Genomic DNA, 27,504 nt, shown 5'->3' on the forward strand with positions numbered 1-27,504 from the left:
CCTTCAATCACAGCTTTCTTTTTTTCTGCCTCAAAGAAGAAATAACCTTGGCAGCCCGCATTTCCTCATTTAGGTTGAGGAGCTTTTACAGAAGGAGCCCCGGTCTGAACTGCTTTAGAAGGGCACTTGCTGTATTCTCTGCCTTTCACAGGAACAAACACCACCTAAAGAAGCACCAATGTTCCCTGGCGGTCAGAATGTGATGTCACTGTTGGAATCACGTGACCAGACCCTTGGACCAGCTTTGGAGAAAGAAGATTTTTAACCAAGCACAGAAGCCTTAAAGATGTAGTCTCATCTAAACAAATGCCATCAAACCAGAGGCAGTCAGGTCAGTTCAGAAAACTGGGATTCGGACAAATTTAAGGTTTTCAGACCTCATTTAGCAGAAAATCTAAGAAGGCAAAGTATAAACATCAGAAAGCATTTAAAGTTACAGGGATCTTAAATATTTTAAAAAGGGGGAGGGAGAGAGAGACAGGCAAATATGGAAAGGCTTTTTTTTTTAATGTACTGGATACCAATAACACAGATAAAAATCTCACCAGAGTAATGAGCTAAATTAGTGAAATGAAAAAAAGATGCCAGACACAAGAGAGCACATAACATGATTTTATTCATGTAAGTTCAAAGGCAGACAAACCTAAGTTATATGGTTTTAGGATACCCATGTAAGGGACTACATTTTAAGGGGAAACAAGAAAATGCCCAAAGTAAAGACAGTAGCTGACTAGGGAGAGAGGGGACTCACCTTCTGGATGGAGCACATGGTGAAGGTTGGGCTTTGGGAAGGCTGGCAATTTTTCTTAATCTGGGCAGGGGTTACCTGAGTATTCACATTATGATTATTCTTTAAACTGTATACACATAGCTTATGTCTTTCTATAGAGAAAATTATGAAAAATTGACCAAGGGAACATTTCATGCAAAGATGGGCTCGATAAAGGACAGAAATGGTATGGACCTCACAGAAGCAGAAGATATTAAGAAGAGCTGGCAACAATACACAGAAGAACTCTACAAAAAAGATCTTCATGACCCAGATAATCACGACGGTGTGATCACTCACCTAGAGCCAGACATCCTGGAATTTGAAGTCAAGTGGGCCTTAGAAATCATCACTACGAACAAAGCTAGTGGAGCTGATGGAATTCCAGTTGAGCTATTTCAAATCCTGAAAGATGATGCTGTGAAAGTGCTGCACTCAATATGCCAGCACATTTGGAAAACTCAGCAGTGGCCACAGGACTGGAAAAGGTCAGTTTTCATTTCAATCCCAAAGAAAGGCAATGCCAAAGAATGCTCAAACTGCCGTACAATTGCACTCATCTCACACGCTAGTAAAGTAATGCTCAAAATTCTCCCAGCCAGGCTTTAGCAATACATGAACCATGAACTTCCTGATGTTCAAGCTGGTTTTAGAAAAGGCAGAGGAACCAGAGACCAAATTGCCAACATCCGCTGGATCATGGACAAAGCAAGAGAGTTCCAGAAAAAAACATCTATTTCTGCTTTATTGACTATGCCAAAGCCTTTGACTGTGTGGATCACAATAAACTGTGGACAATTCTGAAAGAGATGGGAATACCAGACCACCTGACCTGCCTCTTGAGAAACGTCTATGCAGGTCAGGAAGCAACAGTTAGAACTGGACATGGAACAACAGACTGGTTCCAAATAGGAAAAGGAGTACGTCAAGGCTGTATATTGTCACCCTGCTTATTTAACTTCTATGCAGAACACATCATGAGAAACGCTGGACTGGAAGAAACACAAGCTGGAATCAAGGTTGCCGGGAGAAATATCAATAACCTCAGATATGCAGATGATATCACCCTTATGGCAGAAAGTGAAGAGGAACTCAAAAGCCTCTTGATGAAAGTGAACGTGGAGAGTGAAAAAGTTGGCTTAAAGCTCAACATTCAGAAAACTAAGATCATGGCATCCGGTCTCATCACTTCATGGGAAATAGATGGGGAAACAGGGAAAACAGTGGCAGACTTTATTTTTGGGGGCTCCAAAATCACTGCAGATGGTGATTGCAGCCATGAAATTAAAAGACGCTTACTCCCTGGAAGGAAAGTTATGACCAACCTAGATAGCATATTAAAAAGCAGAGACATTACTTTGCCAACAAAGGTTCATCTAGTCAAGGCTATGGTTTTTCCTGTGGTCATGTATGGATGTGAGAGTTGGACTGTGAAGAAGGCTGAGCGCCGAAGAATTGATGCTTTTGAACTGTGGTGTTGGAGAAGACTCTTGAGAATCCCTTGGACTGCAAGGAGATCCAACCAGTCCATTCTGAAGAAGATCAGCCCTGGGATGTCTTTGGAAGGAATGATGCTAAAGCTGAAACTCCAGTACTTTGGCCACCTCATGCGAAGAGTTGACTCATTGGAAAAGACTCTGATGCTGGGAGGGATTGGGGGCAGGAGGAGAAGGGGACGACAGAGGATGAGATGGTTGGATGGCATCACCGACTCGATGGACATGAGTTTGAATAGACTCTGGAAGTTGGTGATGGACAGGGAGGCCTGGCGTGCTGCGATTCATGGGGTTGCAAAGAGTCGGACTCGACTGAGCACCTGAACTGAACTGAACCACCTAAGTGAATGCATACAGCAGCCACTGTTAAACATTAATCTAGTCGGTGTGCTCCAATAATCAGACCTACATATAGTGTTTCAAAATGTTGTGATTACTGTCATCAATTCTTAAGGCCTGATGAATCGTAAAGTATCAATATAACAAAACGTTAGGAAATGTGAGGCACTTCATGGAACCTACATGCTTTTGGTCCAGTCCATCACTATGACAGTATCTCAGTTCTTGATGAACTAACCTAGCACTAACAAGAAGTAAAATGAAGTGGCAACTGATAGTATTGTGGCAAAGAACTAACAAGTTTAAAAAGCAAAAGCTATGACTCAAGTGTGACTGTATTGTACAATTATACTTTTAGCAAAGTATGTATTTCTTACTTAAAGAGGATGACAGGGCCAACCTCACAAGCCTGCTTCAAGGTTTTCTTTACTAAATGGGATTCTATGTGTAGTATCTGAAGACCACTACAGAATATATTCGCTTATAATAAGACTTGCATTACCTTATTAGATTATTTTACACTTTAACATATTAGTTTTTGGTACTTAAGAAAATGTATAGATTTTCAATGTATGGTAACTGGATTGCATAACTAGTACCATGTCAATAACTTCTGGTGAAAGTTCATGTGTTTTTCAAATGCTCCATCAGTGCTTCTGCGGAGGAACTATTTTATTCCATGTAAATTTACCTCTCTTGAAAACTAGAGGACTGATAGCTATGACACAGTCCTCCTACTAAAATGAGATTTAATTACAATTCAGATTAAGAAATGAGGCACTGGATTTTCAGCAACGTGGTTGGCTCTAGGTATTATCACACTAAGCGAAGTAATGCAGAGAAAGACAAATGTATGATACCACTTACATGCGGAATCTAAAAAATGATACAAACGAACTTATTTACAAAATAGAAACAGACTCACAGACATATAAAACACACTTACAGTTACTAAAGAGGAAGGAAAGGGAGATAATTTAGGAGTTGGGATTAGCAGATGCACACAACTATATATAAAATAGATAACCAACAAGGACCTACTGTATAGCATAGGAAACTATACTCAATATTTTGTAATAACCTATAAGGGAAAAGAATATGAAAAGGAATATAGATATATTTAGTGTGTGTATACACACACACACACACACACACTCTCTAAAATTACAATGAGTTGTATTCAATTTTTGGCTGTAATTTATGCAATTGCTTTTTGTGATTTTTAGAGAAGGAGGCACCTGTGTTACTTTATTACTATAAAATTTTCCTAATCAATATTTGGTGAATTTTACTAGTCAGTCTACCTCACATTTTGTTTATGATTCTAAATTGTTTTAAGTTATGTTTACAGTATGTTTTTATCCTTTAATTTGGTGGCTGCATTAAAATTCTCTCCCATCCTCCCCAAAATGTATAAATGAATCACTCTGCTGTATACCAGAAATTAACACAATATTATAAATCAACTATACTTCAATTAAAAAAAATAAATGAGGCACTGGTATTCAGAATTTGACATTATATTTCTTTTACTCTTTTCTATCCCACTATTCCCTTCTCTGCCAAATGTGTAATCTCTAGCACATGTTCCTTTATACAGGCTGTCAGGTGTAGGTCAATTACTATGGAAATAAGAGAAATGCTTACCAATTTTTAATGTATCCTATGATAAAACCACAATGATAAAGTTAATATTTGGGGACAGAGTTATTTTTGTGGAGCACAGATCTGATCAGATCATTTTCTGTTTCTAATATGTTAGTTGCTCCTACAACAAAGTTTTTAAAACTTTCAACATAGGAAGACCACTTAACGAGGATTTGACACAAGTATGGACTAGGAATTAGAAGATATTCATCATAATTTTTAGAATAGGAAAAAATACTTTAAGTGTATAATAAGGATGATGACAATAATACTACTACTTTTTAAGGTTTTATCAGTGAGAGGGATGAAACTTACTCTTTCACAGAGGTGTCTATATATGACTTGATGACAAATAGCTTAAGCTGTGGGTCTTATTCCACATCCAATTGGTCTATTTTCTTAGCATTTTTTTTTACTTAGTAGAAAGAAATATTAAATTCATAAAACTAAGTTATCAAGAATGAGTGTAGAAATTATTCCATTCTGGATCAACTACTGAGGTACAAATAGAGTAGCAAAATGCAAAAGGCTTTTCAAAAAACAATGGATTAAAACTTAAGCTTCTTTAGATAAACAAGGACCTACTGTATAACACAGGGAACTATAGTCAATATCTTGTAATAACCTATAAGGGAAAACATTAATAATCTGAAAAAGTATATATATATATATAGAATCACTTTCCTGTACAACCTGAAATACTGTAAATCAACTATACTTCAATTTAAAAACAGGGTGATTTTTTTAAAAAGTTAAGCTTCTGGTGTATACTCTGCCAAGAAAAAAAGCAAAATTAAACAACAGCTCTAAATATCAAGATTGGGGTTCTTAGGCAAGTCTATATTGTTGTGTCTACACACACACACACACACAAAGGTAAAACTTAGATAAGTTTTGAAGGCATAGTGTGCCATTCACCGTAAGTTATATAAGAAATGGTTTAATGCTCTAGCAGGAAAATGATTCAAGTTAAAGTACATCTGGATCTTAAATGATAATAGAAAGGTCCCCTAAAGCTTATCTGCATTGCTTGAGTCTGGGACAAAAATGTACAGAAAACTAGTCAGAAAAAAAAAAATCAACCTTGAAACAGCTTTCCTGGAAAGGTCTAAAAACTTAATTAATGGGTGTATAAAAGCACATGGCTGAATGAGGAGGCATATAAATGAATGTATTTTGCTCATTTCCCTTTATGGAAACCACTTTCTAATATTTTCTAAAAATCACATGATGCTTAAAACTAGAAAACCCCTTAAGATACAAGAAAATAAATTCCAATTTGAGACTTAATGTTTATTTCAATCTCTAACCAATATGCCATTAGAAATTTCCTGGGGGAGCTGAACAGTAACTGATTAAGTGAATTAGTTAAACACTAACAGAAACACAAGGGGAAAGAAGTTAGAAAGAAACCTTGTGCACCCTGACATACTGCTTTAGTGATAACCACACTGCATGTGGGCTCACTTATTGGCAGCAGCCCAAAGAAAGAAAGAAGCACACAGAGAAATGGAGCAGGGCTATTGGTATGCATCAGAGGACTTGGAAAACAGTTGCACTTTTAGGATATATTTCAGTTTTTACAGGGATATTTTGTATTTTTGCAAAGCTAAAAGCACATATACAAAAACAGTCAACATTCTACCTAGCACACATCAGCAGATATTCATCCTGTGATTTTTAAAATTGTACCTTCATTCAACAGCAAGTACTAAGAGTTTATTATGAGCCACTTCTCACTTTCGTATCTGCACCCCTTTCCCTTCTTGTACTGGTTCATCTATTCCAGATCTCCCAACAAGCCATGAACTCTTTCACATTCCATTCACCTCTGTGTTTGAGAATACATTACAGTTGAAGCCTCAGTAATTAGTCAACATTTTTAGGACCTTTCTATCAATTTGTGCCTCCATTTTGCTTTCCCACTAACCCATACCCACTAGTTGAAAAGCAAATATTAGTGAAGCAGCCCTCTCATCAAAGTCCTGGAGAGTGTCACAGGACTATGTTATGCTTTAATATACTATCTTAGTTTGGCTCCTAGGGCACTTATTCAGGGTGACTATTTCCATTGACTGGGCTTCCCAGGTGGTACTAGTGGTCAAGTAACTTAGCAGGCACGCATTCCATTGATACATATCTGTTAAGCCATACTGGTTGTTACATAGTGAAATACCTCACTTTGTGAGTGGCTGTAGAGAGATAACTACTCTTTCCTAAGGACTCTCTTCCCCCACAACCATCCCCCAGAGGCTTCTGAACTTTCCCATGATGCAGCAGCTGGAACACCGAGAGGCTCTGGGACATGGCTCAGTGTCTGTGTTGTTCTGACGGTCACCCCTGCACCCATTTCAATTAAGGACTGACTGCTGAGAGCTGGGCTGCCCAGGTGGCGCTAGTGGTAAAGAACCCGCCTGCCTAATACAGGCGACGTAAAAGACACAAGTTCAATCAGGTGTTGAAAGAGGTGGGCAACAGAACTGCAACAACAGGAACAAATATATATGTGCTATTAAAATAGAGTTTGAGGGTTACAAGAAGTATACAGGAAGATGGGGCATGGCAGAAAGGGATAGGAAAAAGGCTTTTGAGATAAGCATTTATCTAGATTCTAATACCACCTTCAGACTCCATGGCTCCCATTGGATACAGCTCTGTCCCCACAAGGTTGTAGACATTTGCTTCACAGTGTATCTTTTAAGCTTTCTATTCCCAGCCATCTGTTCTAATCTAGAAGTTTCCCCACCCAACTCACTTTCATTACCAGTGGAGCTAGGGTACTAACTGCTAGAGTTACCAGTGTTTGGAAAAACAACTTGAGGAGCATGGTTTGGTACCTATAGACTCCCAATGTACAAAATCAATGCAGAAATGGAAGTAGAGGGGCTAGGTTTGACAGCATTGCTGAGAGGGTTGTCCATATAAAGAAAATAGCTCTCTGCCCCCTTACTTGCTCTTCATTCCTTCCTTCTCAACTTTATACTTTACAAGGGACTGACAAGAGGACTGGCAAATGTAATGGATAGGGAGATCTTGCTCTAAGAAGTACATTCCATACCAGAGCACTGAGAAACCCTTTGGCTAGCACAAGCCTATGTAATTACTTATACTTATTATTTTAGAAGCAGCAACTCATCAGTTCCTCTGTACCGAGCCTACATTGGTTTCTCTCTATTAATCTCCAAAGGAAGCCGGGGATAAGAGATTAGCAATCATTCTTTGGCAGGGAGAAAAACTTCAAGAGAGGAAATAGCAAGTTCTTCCCAAACTCATGGGAATAGTGTGATGTTATGGACAAAAAAATTAATTAGGATTCCAGTGGTTAAGACCCCATGCTGCCAATGTAGGGGGCACGGGTTCGATCCCTAGTCAGGGAACTAAGACCCCACAAGGTATATGGAATGCCCCAAACAAACAAAAATGAATTAAGCACACACACATATAATCTAGGAAATGCTCTTAAATTTAGAAACACTTGGACCTGCATACACCAACATATGCATGTTATTCACTGCAGCACTGGAAACAATGAAAGAGTCCAGTAATGGGGGAATAGCACAAGGAAAGCAGCAGACTGATGTGTACTGAAACAGAAAAATCTCCCAAACCTACTATGTGAAAAAAGCTATTTACAAAATAATAAGATTTTTAAAAATTGTGTATCTCTGTGTTAACTGGATAGAAAAAGAATTGAAAGGGTCATAACTGAATTATTTTGAAGGGTTATCTCTGGAGTGGGAAGTCGGCAGTGAGGGGGGGGACTTTCACATGTTATATACATGTGCACTGTTTGAATCTCTAACAGTGAGGTGTGTTTATGTATTGTGTGTGTTTCTAAAAAGAAAAATAACAATAATGCAGCTAGAAGATTAGAAACAGGACATCACAAAGGAAAGACTTCTATTGTGAGAGGCAGACCATTGGGGTATTTGGAAACAAAACAGGCGACAGGTTTCAGACAACACCAGGAAAAATGTACCAGAAGGAAGATGGCTTACTACATTTTTAAGTGAAAGTCAATGGGAAAAATAGTCTTCGTGATCAGGCCCGTTGTCCAGCAGTAAGAAGATACAGATTCCAAGCCTAGCTCCATAACTCAGTAATTTTGTCAACCTGAGCAACTGCCTTCATCTCTGTGGCTTTAAGGTTTCCCATCTGTAAAACGAGGGTGTATTAACATGTATGATTCTTACAGTCCTTTCCCACCCTCATACTCATTATTTTAGCAATGATTATTTGTGGATCATTCATACATTGTGCTAAATGACTTTTGAGAAGACCTTAGCTTTGAAGAATTTCAAAAGTATTTTGATTGCATAGTTAGAGAATACTCTTCTGGCAAGATCATAAAATGGTACTAATCTTGGAAAAGTAAGATTCAGCTCAGCAGTGAAGTAGGGCACACCTGGGACCAAACGCACCTGGTCTCCAGCTAACCAGAGCTATACCAACATGGTTACCAAACCTCTGGAGAACCCGCTAGCCACAGACCCCAGAAACACTCACAACACTCCCAAAACATCACAGCAACCCTTTCCTCTACCCTAGAATGTCATAAACTGGAACAAAGTGCAGTTCAAAATAATCCACTCAGGATTTATTAGAGGCCAAATGTTTGTCCTCTAATTTTCTTCTTTCAAGAGGGGACCAAAGCAGTGTAACTAATTAGAAAATAAATGGGGAGCTTCCAGATTCAACCCTTGCAAGTAAAAAGCTCAGTTGTCTTGCTGTTCACTTGAAACTAATACAACACTGTAAATTAACTATACTTCAGTTAAAATAAATAAATAAATAAGAAGTTGTCACTCCCATTTGAAAAACAAGAAAAGGCTAGAAAAAACGAAAATCAGTTAACTTTTCCAGGGCTCACCAGAGAGAATTATAAGGTTGCAAGGGAAATTCCAACCCCCAGATCTGAAGAAACAGGCTTATCTGAAAAGACACCGAGAAAGATCTGCTTACCTGGCCACTTAAATGGCAATTCTGACTAATTTCTGAAGGCTGAGTATGGACTTATGTGAAAATAAGAAACTTCTGAGCCTATACTTTGGTGTTCTCAAAGAAAGATCTCTTCCAGACTCTGATGAAAAGGTAAGAGTTATCATTGTGAAATAGGCCAAACAGGTCATTCTAACAAAGGCCTATGCTCCAGGGGAAAATACTTTGCCTGAGACTTATACCAGGTGGGGGAAGGGCATTCTTCCCTCTCCAGCCCCTACCCCAGCCTCCTAATCTCACCTAAGGGAAAAAAAGCAAAGTCAGTAGGGGTCTGGGCTTCCTGGAAATGGGTTGGAAATTCTGACAGGAGTAGGGGGCAGGGAAAACAAAACGCTATACCACTGGATTATATTTTGTGAAGGTCAAATACAAAACACAGGTCCAACAGACACTGTGATTTAATCAGAAAATTATAAAATAACCTATTCCCCTATACCATACCACCATACCAATAGGGCTCCTGTATACTGGCTCAGAAGGTAAAGAATCCAGCAGCAAAGACCTGTGTTCCATTCCTGGGCTGGGAAGATCCCCTGGAGAAGGGAATGGCAACCCACTCCAGTATTCTTGCCAGAGAAATCCCATAGACAGAGAAGCCTGGTGGGCTACACTCCACGTGATCACAAACAGTTGGACACGACTGAGTGACTAATGCTTTCACTTTCATACTTAATAGCAGTGAATTACAGCTGCAAGATACAGAATGGAGTGGTGCTTAAGGAAGCTCAGTCAAGACAGGAGACAAAAACAAGGACACTAGAGAGATTTAGCCCCCTAGCACCAATGACTACACCAAACATTAAACACAGCCCAACTCCTAGCCAGTTTAACATAAATCTTAACACAAGAGAATTAAACTAGAAACCTACAGAAAAATAGCTGGAAAATGCCGAAATACCTGGAAATAAAGCAACATGCTTCCAAATAACCCATGGGTTAAAGACCTCTCAAGATGAATTTTGAAATATTTTGAAGTGAAAATGAAAATACAACATAACAAAATTTGTGGGATACAGCAAAAGCAGTCCTTAGAAATTTATAGTATTAAATGTATATATTAGAAAAGAAGATCTAAAATCAAAAGCTCTGACCCTCACCAAAGAAGACATACAGATGGCAAATAGCAAATGAAAAGATGCTCATCATCATTTGTCATTAGGGTAACACAAATTAACAATGAGATCCCACTGCACACCTATTAGAATGGCTAAAATCTAAAACACTGACAATACCAACTGCTTGCAAGGATGTGGAGTTACAGGAACTATCAATCATTGTTGATGGGGAAACAAAATGGCACACCCACTTCAGAAGACAGTTTGGCAATTTCTCATAAAACTAAAAAGTTTTATCACATAATCCAGAAACACACACGCATATATTTACCCAACTGACTTGAAAACTTATACCTACGGGAAAGCTCACACACAGATATTTGTAGCAGCTTTAGTCATAATTGTCAAAAGCTGGAAGAAACCAAGATGTTATACAGTAGGTAGGTGAATGAATAGACTAACTGTGGTATAGCTGGACAATGGAATATTATTCAGCAATGAAAAGGAATGTGCTATCAATCTACACAAAGACATAGAAGAGCCTTAAATGCATATTGCTAAATGAAAGAAGCCAATCTGAAAAGTCTACACACTGTATGATTCTGTTTATAAAGAAACTCTCAAAGTGTTAGTCACTCAGTTGTATCCAACTCTTTGAAACCCCCATGGACTATACCCCACCAGGCTCCTCTGTCCATGGGACTTTCCAGGCAAGAATACTGGAATGGGTAGCTATTCCCTTCTCCAGGGGATCTTCCTGACCCAGGGATCAAACCCACGTCTCCTGCACTGCAGGCAGATTCTTTACTGGCTGAGCCACCCAGGAAAGCCCAAAGATATCCTAGAAAAGACAAATTTATGAAGATGAAAATGGATTGATGGTTGCCAGGGGCTCGGAAGGAAGGACATTGAATAGGTAAGACATGGGATTTCTCAGGGCAGTGAAACTATTCTGCATGATACTGTAATAGTAGATACATGTCACCATGTACTTATCAAAATCTATAGAGCTTTACAGCACAAAGAGTGAACCTTAATGTATGCAATTAAAAAAAAAATCCCAGGATGGAATGCATTAAGTGACAAAAGAATCTAATTATATTACAAATTTGTGAAACAGCCTCACTAAAAGGGGTAAAAGGAAAAGATGCTGACCCAAGTAACTAGAAATGGAGTTTTTAAAACTAAAGGCAAAAGGAATTTTGTATAAGTGCTTTACTCTAGTTGATAAAGTAGTTTCCCATGAAGGATATGGGTTAACAATTTGAAATCCATGCATGTACATTGGAAATGAACAGTTAAAAATTGGATGGTGGATGGTGAGAGCCATGTTTCTCACTACCTTAAGGGGAAGAAGTAAGGGAAGAAGGCAAGAATGAACCATGTGTTAATGGATTAGAATTAGAGACATCAGTATGATCTCATGTTTAGCTTAATATAGATGCAGATAGTTAAATATGTAGGTCAGTATACACATATATTTGTATTTCCTTACTGAGTGGGCCTAGAATCAACAACACCACAATAGAAAAAAAGCACACTGAATGCCCAGATCTTGGTTTCTAATACCAACCTCCACTGAAAGGAACCAGGGCTCCTTGGAGAAATGGCTGATTCTAGGACTGAGTCAGGAAATACATAACATGGGCCTGGAGTATGTTGTACCAAAAAGTAAGTGCTCAAGAAACCTCCACAGTAACAGGGGTATGTCAAAGGGAAACAGAGCCGACTGAAAGAGCTTTGAGTGGACAGCTAGAAAATTTTGAATAAAATAAATTATAATGGATTATAGTCCAAAGTATTAAACAAATGAGTCCCTACTGTTATAAATAAATGATTAAATAAATAACTGGGAGAGAATAGAGAAATCTCTAATGAAGAACAATTCCAAATAGTATCTTTAGATACTCCACCCTCAAGGAGGTAGAGAATAACTTCCTTATTCTTAAGTGTCAGCTATGCAGTGACTTCCTTCCAAAGAACACATTATGAAAAGGATGAAAAAAGTGTAACTTCGCAGTTGAAAAAATTGATAAATACTGCCTCATCCAAGTGATCAAGGTGAACATCAGCAGTCATGAGTCATACTGACAGCATATACCTTTGATATGAATGTGGTAAGAAAGACATTTTACCTCTAGTCTTCTCCCCCAAGCTTCAGTCTAATTATGAGAAAAGCATCAAACAAATCCCAGTTGAGCAACAATCTACAAACACGGGGCCAGTACTCCTCAAAACTGTCAAGATCACCAAATAGAAAGGAAGTCTAAGAAACCATCACAGCCAAGAGGGGCCCAAGGAGACACAATGACAAAATGTAATGTTGTATCCTGGATGGGACATTGGGTAAAAACTCAGTAGATCCAAATAAAACATATACTTAAGACAACAATATAAACATATAAATGGGGGAGAGATTACAGGGTGTACATTCTAAAATCTGACCAGGTATTTTTCCATTAAGGAAACTTTAAAGCCTTTAATGCCTGTGGACCATCACCATACACCCCCTTTTATGGGTTCAGCATATAAAACAGGTGAGGTTTATGGCTCCACAGAGCTTCTGATATCAGTCACTCTTTTTTCAAGCTCAAAAAGCAGCAATAACAATTGCCATTCTCCTAGGCTAAGTGTTTAAAAAATCTGCCTACATTGCAAGAGACCGGGGTTCGATCCCTGGGTCAGGAAGATCCCCTGGAGAAGGGAATGGCAAATCACTCCAGTATTTTTGCCTGGAGGATCCCATGGACAGAGGAGCCTGGTGGGCTACAGTCCATGGGGTTGCAGAGAGTCGGACATGACTGAGCAACTAACACTATTACTACTACCACTGCTGCTGCTGCTGCTTCTATTACTAGGCCAAGTGTTTAGGGAAGTTTGAATACCTAGAGGGTGATGGATCCCAAATTCTGTTTCCTTCTCCTTCTCGCACCATGCACACAAATTGCCTGAGTCAGTTTGGGAGAACCTAACTGAAATGATGATGGTAGGTTTCTCCATTCTGTTTTTTTTGTTTTTGTTTTTTTTTGTTTTGTTTGTTTTTATTTTTGTTTTTGTTTTACAGCAGGGCAGAACAAATAGAACTGTTTCACAGCTTCCATGGTGTATTTCACGCACTGTCATATTTTTCATTTTAAAAGAGTTTTTTTTTCCCTTCCCTGGGACATCAGGAGCTTATGCTGAGGCTGGCAGGGGTGGTCTGGGCATGTGCTCACATGCAAGGGAGAAATGGCCTGCCTATACTTCACCTGGGCTTGTAAGTTATCTCTGACATTTCTGGTCTGTTCTCCATGTCTAATTGGTCTTACTGATGCTCACTCCAAAATTTCTCCAGAACTTATTCTTCCCCCATCTCCAGTCCTGCTGTCTTAACTCAGGCCTTTGCTCTTTTGCCTAGATTGTTCAAAACTAACAGTTTAATGGTCTTCCAGTCCTCCAGCATACCCTTCCCCTGAATCCATCCTCCACACTGCCATACATTCTCTAAAACATCGATCTAATCACATTCCTCTGCTTTTAAATCATTTGGTAACTGCTTGGTTACAAGGTGAGGTCTAAAAGTTCTCCCAACCTATCTCCTGCTCCAACTGTCACCATCCCCACCCTTGAGTCTCATGCCCCAGACTCACAGCCTCTGTTTTGAGCAGAAAAGGGTCTCTCCTGCTGCTGCTTCCTCTACCTGTGCTGCACTTTCTGCCAGGAATCTCTCTTCATTCTACAGTTAGGGAGTAGCAGCAAGGCAGGCTAGGTAGAAAGATGAGGAAGTGAGAGGAAGAAGGGTATCGAAGAACATTACCAAAACAGCACAGTTCATATCTGGGTATTCCATAAAATACTGAATGCATGCATGACTGAATTGCTGACAAGGAGTTCCAGGCTGCGGAGGCAGGCAAGTGAGAACAGATGGACTACGAGAATAGCTCTGAATTTTTTCCTGTTACTCAAACCCTTTTTCTATTTGCCTCCTCCTCCCGTTCATTCAGATCTCTGTGTTTATGTTTCTTGTAATTTACAGACTACTATAACACTACCTCAGATGCATTTAACCGTGCCATGCATAATTTATTTATTCATTCCTCATAAATCAGCCCCTCCAGCCATCTGGAAAGCAAGAACCACTTCTACTGCCTTTCAAGTTCCTTTTAACTCATCTTTTTAGTACGTGCTATTGTGCCTGGTTCAAAATGTAATATTTTATGCACAGTTTCACCACCGAATATCAAGGACTTTATGACCTTTCTTTTCTATTGCTGTTGTCATGATCATTAGGAAATGCTGTGTGAAAACAGTAAAGTAAGAACAACTAAAAAGCAAAGCAAGAAAATTATATCATTACAGAGTATTGTAAGTGGACTGATTTTTGTGTGTGGTTCATGGAAAACAGCTTCATTATTATATGGTCAGACTCTGGAAACCACAAGTAGTAATTCTCCTGTGAAGGATAGTGAAAAGTGAAGGACTACTCATGTAAAACCATAGTCTACAATCATAAGCAATGTTAAAATCTTGCCTGCCTCAGTTTTCTAGTTTATTAAATGAGAATAACGGATATTCACCCCATCACCTACGGAAAGCAATATGAACACACAAAAAGTGCTTTGGTCATATAGATGCCATATGAAATCATTTTTCATTAAAAGCAATGATGATAACTAAACTACTCTGGTTTAACCAGAAGGCTTAAGTAGAGATAGCCAATTTAAGTTAACAGATACCCTAACTGACCACTTCAGTAGAGCCAGTAATTGACATAACTGATTCATTATGGTTATAACTACACATAAATGGACATGATACACAAATGTTCCTTTTATATTAGTAGGCAAATAGAAAAACCCACCAAATACTAAGCTATGAGTACCTCTCTCTTATGAACTTTAAATTCAGGGGTCTCTTCTACTGTCACTGCCCTGAGGTAACTTTACCAGGCAAATTTCTTTATCTTTTTTTAAATGTTTTATTTATTCATTCATTTATTTCTGGCTTTGCAGGGTCTTCATTGCTGCGCAAGCTCTTGTCTAGTTGCGGGGAGTGGAGGTTACTCTCTAGTTGCAGTGTGTGGGCTTCTCATTACAGTGATTTCTCTTGTTGCAGAGCAGGGGCTGTAGGGCATGTAGGCTCAGTAGTTGTGGCTCCCAGCATCTAGAGCACAGACTCAATAGTTGTGGTGCAGGGGCTTAGCTGCTCCACGTCATGTGGGATCTCTCTGGATCAGGGATCAAACCTGTGTCTCCTGCACTGGCAGGCAGATTCTTTACCACTGAGCTACCAGGAACGCCCCTTGTTATCCTTTTGAATTCATGTTTTTCATATTGGTATATTCATCACAAGTTGTTCGCCTCCCCTCAGAGAAGCCTTCCCTGACCATTCCAACCACAGTATTATTCTCGGTTATCATCTATTGTCATAATTAACTAGAGAATCTGTCTGTTTATTTATCCAACTAGATCTAAATTCCAGATCAGCTTGGATCTTATCTATGTTAATCCAGCCACTGTATTCCTAGTGCCTATAGGAGTACCTGGTTCATAGCAGGTGCTCGATGAGTATGTGAAAGAGTTTGTCCTCACAGTGACAATAAAGTTCATTCAAACTTCTCAGCATGACATTCAAGACCCAAATTTACTTATTTAGGCTTATATCTTCCATTTTATATCTCTATATATTATGTTTGCTGCTCTGTAAAAGCTTACTTTCTGCCTTGAATGTTCTTCCTCCTACCTAGTAACTTATCTTCCAAGGCCCTTCTCAAACACCCTTTTCTGTGAAATTTTGTCCAGGCCTACAAACACACACACACACACACACACACACACAGAATGCGTCCTCTGCTAAGTTCTTATAAGAGCTATAGCACTTATAGGGTTATAATAGACATAAAATAATGATGATGATGATGATGATAGCTAACATTTTATTGAGCATTAACTTGATGCCAGGTACATAAGCATTTTATATATTATTATCTCATTTAATCCTGAAAACAACTCTAAGAGATAGATACTGTCATAAATAGTTATGTTTCTGCTAGCTAGAATCAACTTTATGAAGGCAGGTATGGTGCCTTAAAGCCTTCCTAATTCCCAGAACCTAGAAAAATATCTGCAATGTCATATGCCCTTAACACAAATTTGCTAAATAATGAATTCTGACAGTAGTTTCTTGCCCCCTGACTTCACTTTGAGAATGGCAATCCCAGTAACTTAAAGAAACAGACAACAGTTTTAAGTACATAAATTTCATCTTAAAGTGATATAGTCCTTTCTAATTATAACAAGAAACTCAGCAGATACAAAAGAGTTATATACCTAGCTATATACAAAGTTTAAAATATTTGAAGATTAAAAAAACAAAGCTAACAAAGGCAAACCAGGAAGAGAAAAAATATATTTTCAACCTACATTAGACAAAAGATTAAGAATAATAATATAAAGTGAAAGTCGCTCAGTCATGTCTGACTCTTTGTGACCCCATGGACTTAGTCCATGGAATTCTCCAGGCCAGAATATTGAAGAGGATAGCCTTTCCCTTCTCCAGTGGATCTTCCCAACCCAGGGATCTAACCCAGGTCTCCCACATTGCAGGCGGATTCTTTACCAGCTAAGACACAAGGGAAAACCAAGAATACTGGAGTGGGTAGCCTATCCCTTTTCCAGTGGATCTTCCCAGCCCAGGAATCAAACCAGGGTCTCCTGCATTGCAGGCAGATTCTTTACCAACTGAGCTATAAAGGGCTCTTATAAAAAAAAAAAATAAGATAGCCCATTAGAAAAACAGGAACATCGTATGAACAGGAAACTTTCAGAAAAAGAATTTTTTTGGCCATGTCATGGGGCTTGTGGGATCTTAGTTCCTCAACCAGAGACTGAACCCAGGCTCCTGGCAGTGAGAATGTGAAGTCTGAACCATTGGACCACCAGGGAATTCCCCAGAAAAAGAAATTTAAATGGTTAATAAACATGAAAATATGCTCAAGCTCAATAATTTAAAAAAGTAAAAATTAAAATAATGGGGATATATTTATTTCATCATATTGTAAAGATGAAAAAATAATTATAATATTTAGTGCCAGTAAGGTGGTAGGGAAATACACACTCTTACACACTCATGCTACAAAAATGCTCTCATACACTTCAAAGATACACATCACACACACACACAAATAGTAAAATATTGTAAACAACTGAAATGTGCATCAATAAAAGCTTAGTTAAATAAACTATGCTACAGCTATCCCATGAAATTATATGTAGCCAATGAAAAGAATGACATTACTGGATAACCAAACAATATATAAGAGGAATTCTCCTTTCATAAATATATTCCAGATAATAAAAAAAAAATTATAAAAGGGGGAAAGGATTTAAACAGACATTTCATCGAAGAGGATATAAATTTGGCAAATACGCACATGAAATGATATTCAAAATCATAAGCCATTAGGAAAATGAAATTAAACCATCATGAGATAACACTACATAGCTGTTAGAATGGTTAAAATAAAAATTATTGAAAATACCAACAGCTGTGGAGAATGCAGGACAAATGGAACTACCTATCAAATGTGGCTAGCTCAGATGCAAAATGGTACAGCCACTCTGGAAAATGGTTCAGCAGCTTCTTATAAAGTTCAGCACACATTTATCACATTATTCAGTGATTTCACTCTGGGGTATACTATTCAGCAAGGAACGAACAACTTGGGTGAATCTCCAAAGCATTAAGCTGAGTAAATGAAGTCAGTCTCAAAAGTGGACATACTGGTCTTCCTTGGTGGTCCAGTGGTTAAGAATCTGCCTGCAAATGCAGGAGACACGTGTTTGATCCCTGGTCCAGGAAGATCCCACAGGCTGCGGAGCAACTAAGTCTATGCACCACAACTACTAAGCCTGCACTCTAGAGACCGAGAGTTGCAACTACTTAAGCCTGCACGCTCTAGGGCCCGTGTGCCACAACAAGAGAAACCACCACAATGAGAAGCCCATGCACCACGACGAAGAGCAGCCCCCACTTGCCTCAACTAGAGAAAGCCCACACACAGCAACGAAGACCCAGCACAAAAAGGCAAAATAAAAAGTTGATATACTATGTGACTCCATGTATATGACATTCTCAAAAAGGAAAAACTATGGGCCAGAGAACAAATCAGTGGTTACCAGAGGTTGGGGTAGGGAAGGTCTGAGTGCAAAGGGTAATAAGAAGGAATTCTTTGGAATTGTTGAACTATTCTATATCTTGTTGGTGGGAGGGGTTACAAGTAATCTAAGCACATGTTAAAACTCATAGGATTGGGTACAAGTAGATAAATTAATGCTATTGTATATACATTAGAAATAATTTTGAAAAAGATAAATTATCATCAGGAGTAATAATACCTTCTATTTCTCCATCTAAAGGAGGAACATCATCTCTCATGGAGAAATCCATGGCTGTCCCTGGTATGTCCATCAAGTCTTCATCACTGGAGCTACTTTGGAAGCTATTGAAACTCCCCTGGTGAAAGCCTCTGTGATCCATGGCTCCTGCGCAAAAAAGAAAAACAGGTTTATTACAGTGAGTTCCAAACCCCTTACTGCTTATTCCTTTTTTATTGTGGTATATACACATAACAAAATTTACCACTTAAACCACTTTAAACTGACAATTCGATAGCATTCAGCACGTTTACGATGACACGCAATCATCATCACTCTTCATTTCCAGAAATTTTTCATCATCTCACACAGAAACTCACTATGCAATAAACATAACTTCCCTTCTCCCTCTTACCCCAGCTCCTTTTAACCTCCATTTTCTTTCTGTCTGTGGATTTGCTAATTCTGGATATTTCATATAAATATAACCATATAGTATGTGGCCCTTTGTGTCTGGCTTCTTTCACTTCTCATATTTTTTTCAAGGCTCAACCATGCTGTAATATGTATCAGTCTACATTTCTTTCAGGACTAAATAATATTCATTGTATGGATATACCACATTTTATTGATTCATTTATCAGTTGCTAGACACTTAGGTAGTCTTCACCTTTTGGGTTACCATTTATTCATATGTCTTATTTTATGTTATTATTTAAATAATATAGACATGTAAATTACTTAACATATTCAGTTACCCTCCAGATATAACACACTGCTACCCTTACCATGTAACACAAGAGACAATTCTCCACATGGACATCACCAGATGGACAATACCAAAATCAGATTGATTATATTCTTTGCAGTCAAAGATGGAGAACCTCTATACAGTCAGCAAAATCAAGACCTGGGGACGACTGTGGCTCAGATCATGAGCTCCTTATTGCAAAATTCAGGCTCAAATTGAAGAAAGTAGGGAAAACACTAGGCCATTCAGACACGAACTAAATCAAATCCCTTAGGATTATACAGTGGAGGTGATGAATACATTCAAGGTATTAGACCTGATAGAGTACTAGAGGAACTATGGACAAAGGTTTGTAACATTGTACAGGAGGTAGTGAACAAAACCTACTCAAAGAGAAAGAAATCCAAGAAGGCAATGTAGTTCCAAGAAGGCACAATAAAGGACAAAAACAGTAAGGACTTAACAGAAGCAGAAGAGATTAAGAAGAGGTGGCAAGAATACACAGAAAAATTGTACCAAAAAGGTCTTAATGATCCAGATAGCCATGACGGTGTGGCCATTCACCTAGAGCCAGACATCCTGGAGTTTGAAGTCAAGTAGTCCTTAGGAAGCATCACTACAAACAAAACTAGTGAAGGTGATGGAATTCCAGCTGAACTATTTTCAAATCCTAGAAGATGATGCTATAAAAAGTGCTGCACTGCATATGCTACCAAATTTGGAAAACTCAGCAGTGGCTACAGGGCTGGAAAAGGTCAGTTTTCATTCCAATCTCAAAGAAAGGCAATGCCAAAGAATGTTCAAATTACAATGCAATTGCACTCTTTTCATATGCTAGCAAGGTTATCCTCAAAATCTTTCAAGCGAGGCTTCAGCATTATATGAACTAAGAACTTCAAGATGTACAAGCTGGATTTAGAAAAGGCAGAGAAACCAGAGATCAAACTGCCAACATCCACTGATCAGAGGAAAAGCAAGGGAATTCCAGAAAAACATCTACTTCTGCTTCATTGACTACGCTAAAGCCTTTGACTGGGTGGATCACAACAAACTGTGGAAAATTCTGAAAGAGATGGGAATACCAGACCACCTGACCTGCCTCCTGAGAAACCTGTATGCAGGTCAAGAAACAATAGTTCAAACTGAACATAGAAAAGCGGACTGGTTCAAAACTGGGAAAGGAGTATGTCAAGGCTGTATATTGTCACCCTGCTCATTTAACTTATATGCAGAGTACATCCTGCAAAATGCCAGGGTGGATGAATCACAAGCTGGAATCGAGATATACCAGAATAAATATCAACAACCTCAGATATGGAGATTATACCACTCATTAGAGTGGTGCCACTAGAGTGGCAGAAAGTGAAGAGGAACTAAAGAGCCTCTTGATGAGAGTTAAAGAGGAGAGGGAAAAAGCTGGCTTGAAACTCAACACTCAAAAAACTAAGATCATGGCTTCTGGTTCCATCACTTCATGGAAAATAGAAGGAGAAAAAGTGGAAGCAGTGACAGATTTTATTTTCTTGGGCTCCAAAATCAGTACAGACGGTGGCTGAAGCCATGAAATTAAAAGACACTTGCTCCTTGGAATAAAAGCTATGTATGACAAACCTAGACAGCATATTAAAAAGCAGAGACATCACTTTGTTGACAAAGGTCTGTCTAGTCAAAGCTATGGTTTTTCCAGTAGTCATGTATGGATGTGACAGTTGGACTATAAAGGAGGCTGAGTGTCCAAGAAACGATGCTTTCAAATTATGGTGCTGGAGAAGACTCTTGAGAGTCCCTTGGACAGCAAAGAGATCAAACCAGTCAATCCTAAAGGAAATCAACCCTGAATATTCATTGGAAGGACTGATGCTGAAGCTCCAATACTTTGTCCACCTGATGCAAAGAACTGTCTCACTGGAAAAGACCCTGATGCTGGGAAAGACTGAAGGCAGAAGGGAGAAGGGATCAGCAGAAGATGAGATGGTTGGATGGCAACACCGACTCAATGAACATGAATTTGAGCAAACTCTGGGAGATAATATAGGATGGAGGAGCCTGGCATGCTGCCATCCATGGGGTTGCAAAGAGTTGGACACAACTTAGCGACTGAACAACAACAAGAAGGACACATAGGAAACTGAATCTCTCAGTCTTCCCTTCTGTCATTCAGGAAGAACTGTCTTTACTCTTTATTGAAGAAAAAAACAGTTTCTCTACTTTGCTCTGGATCTGACTGAGATAACAGATTTCAGTGCCTTATTCTGAGTATCCTTATCCTTTAAGGAAACCTACTATCTCTAGCTCTCATCTCTATCTTAAGCTCCAGAAACTAAATTCCCAAGAACTCCCTATACACTTCTTTTGCTGTTTCAAACCCAACAGGATGAAGATCAGAAACAAGCAGAGATAACCTTAACCTAAATACAAATAATAACCTCCAAACAAGGCATGTTCCTTGCCCTCACCCCTCACATCAACTTTCCCTTTTAAATGTAGATAGCATCAGAGTCAATATCTGCACTTAATATTTGTCTAACTCTGGGATTTACTATGTTCAACAAACCTATAAAAGCACTCAATCTTAACAGTAGGTATTCCAGGTTTCTAGAAATCTTAACAGAAAATGAGCACCATTTTAGCTGATGAGAAGAACTCGAGAGATTTTCTTTCTGTTTAAATTCATCCAACACCCATGAATTCCAGTGACTAGCACTGAAAAGTAGGCAAAAAAATTTGCAAAACGATGCAGAATCCTTTCCCTCTCTCTTCACTGGTTACATGTTTCATCCAGGAAATGATTTAAAATACACAGTTCCAGCAATTCTACATTAGCCACACAAATCATAGGAAAAAAAAGTATGAGGAGTCCAAAAATAATTTATATTTGGCTTTGGAATATGTCCTGTAGTCATATTTTCAGAGGGTGTACCTATTGTTCTGGGAATTCATTAAAACAAAATAATGACACTACAAGATGAAGACTCAACAAAGGAGAAGCTGGAAAACTTTTCCATTTCCCCATAGGGGCCTTACAAACTCCTTCCTGTAACCCACTGACACAGAACAATCTGGCTAAATTGAGCTGCCTCATTTCAAACATTTCCTGCAGCAGTTATCTGGTTCAGTGTTTGGGTTATAAAGTGCTTCCTTAATAAGCATAGAGAAATAAAGTATCAACAAAAGAAAAGTATAAGAACCAAGCAGATCAAGCAAAACAGATGCAACAGACTGGGGGTTCAACAGAGAAAATAACCATAATCAGTAAAAATCAAAGTGGTGTCTTGCCTGTGGATAATACATTATGGTAGTTTGGGGTTTTATTTTGCAGATATAAAAGAGTTCCCTAGGAAAAGTTAAGGCAGCAGAATACTGAGGAAATAATGTAAAGTTCCTACAGTTGAGATTTGATCCTGCATTTAGTTGAACTCCAAGCCTATTGCTCTCTCCATAATACTTTGGGGCTTCACTATGAGATACAGTCCAGAGAATGGTACATCTGGAATAAATCAAATCTCTAGATGGTCACATGTGTGAGGTCAGCCAGAATTTAGGGTAGACCAGGAACAAAGGGGATTTGTTTTACTATCTCAACTAATGGATTACTATAGGGCTTGTCACACAATGGAGGGCTATAGGGGAGGGTAAACAAGGAAAAATGTTGTTTGGTTGTTATCTGCATTATATAGCTGACACTTTCAGTGCCTTTGGTCACCTTCTTGCTTAAAATCACAAGCTGGTTCCCACTGCCTCTGGGTCAAGTTTACATTTTTTTTTAGAATGGCATTCAGAGCCCTATCAAAGCTAGATCCCATCTTCCCAGACACACTTATCTCTTGCCACAGATTTATTATACTCCACATAGACCATGTACTTCTACGTCTCCATGCCTTTGTTCATCAGGTCCAGATATTCTAGCTGGAATCCCATCCAGCCGCCATCCTCTTTTCAGCCTGGTGAAATCCCCTTCAATCCATCTAGGGCCAGCTCAAACAGGCTTTTCCCTCAAAGCCCCCTTTGTTCAGACATCTATGCTGATTGCATAATCTCTTCCACTTGAGTCTTGTGACTACACCACGTCCTTCTCACTTCTGTTGTCTCAACAACTCTAGTGTTGTTCCGGAGAAGGTATTCAATAAACACTTATTTGAGGAGGATTCTAGTCGGGGAGGAAGGGTGTTAGCCAATCAACATATTTATGTAGCCAACACTCAATAAATCTATGCCTTCAACTATGAGGGAAGAGGATTAAGGATACAAAAAGCATTTGTTACCCTGTCACTGCTCTCAAGGAATTTGTGATCTAGTCGGGGAGTAATAGCTCAGTTGGTAAAGAATCTGTCTGCAATGCAGAAGACCCCAGTTCAATTCCCCTGGAGAAGGGATAGGCTACCCACTCCAGTATTCTTGGGCTTCCCTTGTGGTTCAGCTGATAGAGAATCCGCCTGCAATGTAGGAGACGCAGGTTCAATCCCTGGGTTGGGAAGATCCCCTGGAGAAGGAAATGGCAACCCATTCCAGTATTCTTGCCTGGGAAATCCCATGGACAGAGGAGCCTGGCAGGCTACAGTCCATGGGGTCACAAGAGTCAGACATGACTTGGCAACTAAACAACAACAACAAAGGACAGGGTGACTGTCTGTGAGCAAATGGATGGAGAGAGATCACGAAGTGCCTGGGAAGCCAAAATGGAGTCTCCTTAGGTTTTGAGGAGCAGTATGAAAAAAATAATTTTAGGAAGTAAGTGTGGTGGCAGCAGTGGACTGGAAAAGAGAGGATGAAAGGACTAGGAAGGCAGTTTGCTACTTCCAGTTTCAATGTAGGTGATTGGGATGGAGGAGGAAGGCGCGAAGGAAAGGAGGAAGAGAAAATAGTCTCAACAGTTGCACTGAAAGAGCCAGGTAGGGATGGGGTGAGATGGTGCTAATTGGTGGTATGGCATACTATTAACAGCATCTTTTTAAAAAATTTAAATATAGTTGATGTACCATGTTGTGCCACTCTGCTGTACAGCAAAGTGATTCAGTTATACACATATATACATTCTTTTTAAATATTCTTGCCTGGAGACTCCCCATGGACAAAGGAGCCTGGTGGACTACAGTCCATGAAGTCCCAAAGAGTTGGACATGAATAAGCAACTAAGCACAGCACAGCACAAGTATTGTCTTACCATTAATAGAAAGAACATTAACTCATCCCTAAGAATAACCTTGAAGGTGGTTAAGAACTAGCACATACATAAAATCACCCTTTTTCTGCCTACTTTATTTTGAACTACTTGAGGACAAAGTGACTTAAATCTTTGTTGTTAAGTGCTTGACTCAAAGACAGAACTCAGTAAATAATCTAGTTTATACTTCAATTCCTGATTTAGTTACTTTATTTTGAGAGGCAGAAATGAAATGCAAATCTTGGATAGTAGTTTCTGAGGTGCCTTATTTCTTTTTTGTTGATGTTGTTGACATCTATTTATTTTCAGCTTTTACAGTTAGTCTATAATTTAGAACAATGGGTAGCATTTACAGGAGAGAATGTCAGAGTAAAAGTATCAGATTAAAGAAGGACATAAAGGTAGTGTAGGAAAGGAAAAAGTAAGAATAAAAATATCACTTTATTAGAAAGTCAAGAATTATTTTCAAGTGTTAAGAGGACAGTAGAGACTTAAGTACATTGTCAAGGTTAAAAAGTAAACAATAGAAAACTATTATATAAATAAAAAATAGAGGATGATAGAAGAAGCATATGTATATCATATGAGGGAATAAACAGTTACTGTCTAAATTTGATTAAACAAGAAGCACAGGTATTTCCTTGCATTATATTAGTTGAGGTGCCTTATTTCAGAGGTTTGGGCCAATCCTTAACCCAAGGCACCTTCTCTACCTGTCAGAATTTCAAGTAAAAATCCCAGGAGGAAATAATAGTGCTTCTTCTCACAGTGTGGTCTTCATGTGGGAGTCATCCTCATAGATGAGGAGGTGTTAAGAGAAAAGACAGGACTCAGCACAGGCAGTAAAAAAACAGCAGTCCTCAAACCTTTTGGTCTCAGGATCCCTTTAATGTTCAAAATTATTGAGGGACCTAAAGAACTTTTATTTATAAGGAGTCTATTAATATCTACAGATATTTACTGAATTAGAAATCAAACCCAGAAATATTTAAAATACTTATTAATGTATTTAAATATAACAAACTCATCCCATTATATGTTTACATTAACTTTGGGGGAAAAAACTATATTAAAAAAAAAGTTAGTGAGAGGCATTTTGCAAATCCTTTTAATTTTTTATTTACAAATTTATTTATTTTTTATATTTTTGGTTGTACCACATGGCTTGCAGAATCTTAGTTCCCTGACCAGGCCCCCCCAGCCTCGTAGTGGAACCGCAATGTCCTAACCACTGGACCACCAAGGAATCCCCACAAACCTCTTTCTTTAGTACGATTTATTTGGCTGCACCAGGTCTTAGTTGTAACATGCAGGATATTTTAGCTGTAGCATGTGGGATCTAGTTATCTTACCAGGGATCGAATCTGGGTCCCCTGAATTGGGAGCATGGAGTCTTAGCCACTGGACCACCAGGGAAGTCCTCTTTTTAATGTTTGCCTTAAGAGGACACATATTCGATTTGCCATCAGAGCAATGACATAGGAACCTGTCATACAACCTCTAGAAAATTCCACTGAACACTCTTGAGAAAGTGAGAATGAAAAGGGGAAAGAGGGTCTTAATATTAATATGAAAATAGTTTTGACTGGCTACCCCTTTGTAGACCTCTTGGGCTCAGGAAGCCCAGACCACTCTTCGAGAATTGTTAAAGGAGAGAAAAAACACAGAATGGATAAACCATACTTGGGCAATACTCACGATTGCTAAGAAGGAAGAAGAGGACAAAACAGTCAGATGAGACCATGCTGATAAAGGAAGTGGAAGTGAAGTAAACAACAAACTAGTACTTCCTATAAATACTTTTCCAAAAGACAATTAGCTTTGATATATAAAGAGATTGTTCAAATTATTGCAACTGAATCCCAACAGAAGAAAGGGCATAAGATATTGGTAAGTAGATAATTTATTAAAGGGGCTTTAAAAACTTGAGAAATTAAAATTGAAATAGTAACATGCTACCTTCCATTAGCGTTTCTCAAAGATTCTGTTTTGTTTTGTTTCTGGCTGTGCCATAAGGCTTAGACTTCCCTGTAGCTCAGACAGGAAAGAATCCGTCTGCAATGCAGGAGACCTGGGTTCAATCCCTGGGGCAGGAAGATCCTCTGGAAAAGGAAATGGCAACCCACTCCAGTATTCTTCCCTGGAGAATTCCATGGACAGAGGAGCCTGGCGGGCTACAGTCTGTGGTTGCAAGAGTCGGACATGACTGAGTGACTAATACCACCACCATGAGGCTTGGGATCTTAGTTCACCAACCAAAGATGGAAGCTGCACACCCTGCAGTGAAATTGCAGAGTCCTAACCACTGAACCACCAGGGAATTCCCACAGAGATTCTTCAAATACCATAGAATCCTGTTAGAGGAAGACTTTCAAGAGAGTGACAAACAAGATAGCTAGAGAAGCACCCTGAAGGTCAAGGACAAGAGCCTGCCACTTGTCCTTGAGAAACCAGTCAAAATTTATAGATCACTCTCACTTTGGAATATATGCATAAAACACCAAATAAACTTTAAGAAACTGAATACAGCATTACATTGAAAGGTTTGCCTACTATAAATAAGGAGAGTTTATTCTAAGTATTATTCTAAGATTGATACCACAAGGGATCTATCAACATCATTTATCAGATTAATAGATTTTAAAAAGGCCATAACATAATCATCTCAACAGATGCCAATAATGTATTTTTTAAAAATTATATTTATTCCAGATTGAAATATTTTTAAAAATATTCCAGGAGGAAAATTTGTTTCTTAACATGATACAGAATATTTAAATTAAAACCAAGAAGCAAAATCTCATTCCCCTTAATACAGGATGACAATGATGCCTCCTGCTACCTAATATATTTAACATGGTAAAATAAAACTTTAAGAGGAAAAAAGTGAAGAATGTATATAGGAAAGGAATACATATCCAATTTTGATGTTTG

At 38.7% G+C, this 27,504-nt stretch overlaps 1 protein-coding gene across 5 annotated transcripts in view; it reads right to left on the bottom strand.

Moving 5' to 3' along the window:
- CLCN5 (chloride voltage-gated channel 5) overlaps window positions 1-27,504 on the bottom strand; it is a 193,782-nt gene that overhangs the window by 32,860 nt on the left and 133,418 nt on the right. For 3 of the 5 annotated variants that reach the window (XM_006059475.4, XM_044937318.2, XM_044937319.2), the window contains one exon: window positions 18,680-18,826. In XM_006059475.4, the coding sequence (XP_006059537.1) occupies window positions 18,680-18,826 (147 nt within the window). Of the gene's footprint in view, window position 1; window positions 958-9,121; window positions 9,849-18,679; window positions 18,827-27,504 lie in introns of those variants that run through there. The other 2 variants (XM_044937321.2, XM_006059476.4) reach the window with 2 other exon arrangements.

Source organism: Bubalus bubalis, chromosome X, assembly GCF_019923935.1.
Source record: "Bubalus bubalis isolate 160015118507 breed Murrah chromosome X, NDDB_SH_1, whole genome shotgun sequence".
Lineage (NCBI taxonomy): Eukaryota > Metazoa > Chordata > Mammalia > Artiodactyla > Bovidae > Bubalus > Bubalus bubalis.